The 4,131-nt window shown below is 39.7% G+C and overlaps 1 protein-coding gene across 1 annotated transcript; it reads left to right on the top strand.

Annotated features, from left to right (window-relative positions):
* The first annotated feature begins 1,084 nt into the window (after positions 1–1,084).
* On the top strand, positions 1,085–3,817 carry LOC108344515 (receptor-like protein kinase FERONIA). Its single transcript, XM_017582946.2, has one exon. It carries the CDS (start codon positions 1,326–1,328, stop codon positions 3,738–3,740), a length of 2,415 nt encoding a protein of 804 aa, XP_017438435.1. The 5' UTR covers positions 1,085–1,325; the 3' UTR covers positions 3,741–3,817.
* The last annotated feature ends 314 nt before the right edge of the window (positions 3,818–4,131 follow it).

Genomic DNA, 4,131 nt, shown 5'->3' with positions numbered 1-4,131 from the left:
ATTTAACTAAATGTTTAAAGGAAATATAAATATAAATAAAACAATAAATATTTAATATACATAAAAAAAAGCACCAGACTTGAAAGTAAATAAACATTAACTAAAATCTTTGAAGGAATTCACACTCATTTAAATTCAATGGAGGATAATATTTAGTGGGGGAAAGGAGAAGAAGGCATATGTGTGTTAGAGCGCTGGTTATAAAAAAAAGTTATGAATATAAATCATTCTTTTTGATAATTTTCTCACGTAAATATAAATTCTTTAAAATAATTTTCTCATGTAAATATAAATTTCTTAAAATAATTTAAACAAATTAAAAAAACAAGAAAAAAATAAAATTTCACAGGTAATTTTTATTCTAGTTGATATTACAGATATCATACATCCCGTTTGTTAATCTCAATCAAGAATTAACATTTCACTAACACAAACTAACAAATTATTACAATCACAAAAAAAGTAAACAAGTTGAAGGTTAGAACACCTCTCTTGTTATCCCAAGAGATGAAACTCACTTTTTCTTCAACCCACAAGGGATGAAAAACTCCTCCGAATGCTTCACTAAGGCTAAGGATGACTACTTCCTTTGAATCTTCACAAAGATAAACACATCTTTTGAATATTCACAAAGGATGACAGACTTTCAACTCTACTAACAACACTCAATCACACTCCTAGTGAAAGTTTTTTCTCTATGCCAATACACCAAGTTCTCAAACTAACAACAAAAAGGTTATACAAACCCCTAAAACACTTATCACCGCACACTACATATAAGAATTTCAAAATACACTTATTTCGTATATGTATTTTAGAATGAGAGTCTTAATCTAATTTATAGATATTTTACCTCCAAAAATTTGTTCTCAACTCTCATTAATGAATGATAATCAATTATCCAATTGTGGTAATTGATTATACATTTAATGAAAACATAACCGTAAAAAAAAATACACAACCGTAAAAAAAAAACTTGCTTAAAAATTTTCATAATTATTGATCCAAAATGAATTTTAACACATCCAATACATCACATTCTATATATCAATTTATTAAATTACAAAAACTTTCACATAAGATAAGTCTTCGTTCTTCTCGGAACACTTGATACTGGATACATCATTCCTTCTATTCACCTACGTACTAACAAAAATGTTATAAACTTATCATTTTCCAAGAAGAACCCGTCAACTGCATAGACTCGTAGTGATATTTCGCTAACAAAGACAGTGCATGTTCCTTACTCCAGGCTTCGCAGCAATTCCAACCAAACAGTGATGATAAGTCTTTAACACTTCACTCACTTCTATTCTAACCCTACAATGGCTAACACCACCTTCTTAAAACTCTTCTTCCTCCTCCTACTACACTTCTCCACACGCCTCCAAGCCTACACCTCAGAGGAAGTTTTCACCATCAATTGCGGCACCACCGGAAACTCCTCCGACGGTCAAAGAACCTGGACCGGCGACATCGACACAAAGTACTTATCTTCCCAAGACTCCACCGTTTCAGACAAGGCCTCAACACAATCTCCTTCAACCAATCAAGTCCCCTTCTCCACTGCACGATTGTCCCGTTCCCAATTCAATTACTCCTTCCCTGTCTCCCCAGGTACCAAATTCCTTCGCCTCTTCTTCTACCCTACAGACTACCCTTCATTTCCCCGCACCCACGCATCCTTCTCCGTTCAATCCAACCGATTTACTCTCCTTAACGATTTCAACGCCTCTCTTAACGCCGACGCTCAAGCCACGGACACTATCTTCAAGGAATACGTGGTCAACGTCAACGACGGTGAGAGGCTTATCCTCACCTTCACTTCCTCCCATCCAAACTCTTACGCTTTCATCAATGGAATCGAGGTACTTTCCATGCCAACCGATTTATATTACACACCAGCAAATGACACAGGCTTCACGTTCATCGAAAGTAGCACGCTGTACAGCGTTGGAACCAGCTCTGCTCTTCAGACTGAGTATAGAATCAAAGCCGGAGGACAAGAAATCTCGCCATATAACGACAGCGGTTTGTTCAGGGATTGGGCCGCCGAAGAACGTTACTTTATCAAAAGCAATCCAAAGAATGATGATCTACCAGCTGACATGGATGGGAAAATGAACATAACCGTGAATCCCGATTACTTGGCACCAAAGGAACTGTTCAGAACAGCGCGTAGCATGGGCAGAAACGCCACTCTGAACAGAATGAGCAACCTCACTTGGGAGTTCCCCGTTGATTATGGCTTCACTTACGTTCTCAGGCTCCACTTTTGCGAGCTTGATCCCAATATTAATGACATCCATGAAAGGCAGTTCTATATTTACATAGCGAGCCAGTTGGCTGAAGCAAGTGCAGATGTAATGGTTTGGAGTCAGAAACAAAAAGGTCTAGCTGTGCATAGAAACTACGGCGTTTTAATTCCCAAAAATGGTACTCAGAAAAAGTTTAATCTTTCGCTTCAAATGCACCCTCGCGAAAGCAATGTTGATTCGAGATACCCAGATACCTTCCTGAACGGTCTAGAGATCTTCAAAATCAGTGAAGCTGGCTCAAACAACCTAGCTGGACCCAACCCGGACCCCGTTCAGACTCCGCAGAACAACATTCCCGATCAAAACGGAAAGACCAGCAGTGGAAGCGCAACGACGATTATTGGCGCCATAGCAGGGGTGCTGTCTGGCGTCATTCTCTTTATAATCGTTTTCCTTGTAGTGTTTTTACGATACAAGAGAAACACTTATACTAAGAGCAGGGATTGCGAATCCAAGTCAACCACCATCTTCCTGCCGACAGATCTCTGCCGCCGCTTCTCCATCGCCGAGATGAGAGCGGCCACCCAAAACTTCGACGAAGTCTTGATCGTCGGCACCGGGGGATTCGGCCAAGTGTACAAGGGCTATATCGACGAGGGCTCCGTTCCCGTAGCCATCAAGCGCCTTAAACCTGATTCGCAGCAAGGGGTTCGCGAGTTCCTGAACGAAATTAAGATGCTCTCACAACTTCGCCACCTCAATCTTGTGACCCTCATCGGCTACTGCAACGATAATAAGGAAATGATCTTGGTCTACGATTTCATGACACGTGGCAACCTCCGTGACCATCTATACAACACGGACAACCCAGCCATCTCGTGGAAGCAGCGGTTGCAGATCTGCATCGGCGCGGCGCGTGGACTTGATTATCTTCACACAGGCGCGAAGCACACGATCATTCACCGGGACGTGAAAAGCACGAACATCCTGTTGGATGATAAGTGGGTGGCCAAGGTTTCGGACTTTGGACTTTCCAGGCTTGGGCCCATTGGAACTTCGAAGGCTCACGTCAGCACCGACGTGAGGGGAAGCTTCGGATATTTGGATCCTGAGTATTATAAACGATATCGTTTGACGGAGAAGTCTGACGTGTACTCTTTCGGAGTTGTGCTTTTTGAGATACTGTGTGGTCGTCCCCCTTTGATTCACAGTGCGGAGAAGCAACAGGTGTCGCTCTCTAAGTGGGTGAAACATTGTTACGAAAGTGGAATGATAGCAGAGATTGTTGAACCGACGTTGAAGAAGGAGATTGCAGTAGAATGCTTGAAGAAGTTTTGTGAGATTGGGATGAGTTGTTTGGTGGAAGATGGGTCGCTGAGGCCCTCCATGGAGGATGTGGCTGGGATGTTGGAGTTTACTCTGCAGCTACAAGAAAGTGCAGAGCAACGTGAAGACGTGGCTCATGTTGTTATTGTTAACTGAGAAGTAGTGTGAAGGGGTCAAGTTTTTTTTTTTCCTTTCTAAAATATCAGAAAACAAAGAATAAAAGCTGTCATCGGAAACAATTCTATGGAAATGGCTGGAAAGGGATTAATATAGTTTCTTTACATTTATGTAAAAAAGAATTAAAATAAAAATTTAATTATATTTTTAAAGGCTTAACTCTTATAATTCTGTACAAATTTAAAACCTTTTAAATTTGAGATATTTAAAGTTTAGATTTAGTCCTTTTAAAAAAGAAAACGATCTTACACTAAAGATTATTATTATTTTTGTTAGCTTTTGGTTTTCCTAATTTTAAAACCTAACACTTTTTAAATGATATTGATGAAGTTTCGGCAAGGTAAAAAAGAAAATGGTTAAGAAATAAGAA

The sequence above is a fragment of the Vigna angularis genome, chromosome 8 (assembly GCF_016808095.1).
Source record: "Vigna angularis cultivar LongXiaoDou No.4 chromosome 8, ASM1680809v1, whole genome shotgun sequence".
NCBI classification, from domain to species: Eukaryota; Viridiplantae; Streptophyta; class Magnoliopsida; order Fabales; family Fabaceae; genus Vigna; species Vigna angularis.
Note: the sequence above shows the minus strand (reverse complement) of the source record. Positions and strands in the feature narration are given on the sequence as shown.

What these genes read in the sequence shown, in the direction of transcription:
- LOC108344515 (XM_017582946.2), top strand. Translation starts at nt 1,326, where the DNA reads ATGGCTAACACCACCTTCTTAAAACTCTTCTTCCTCCTCCTACTACAC.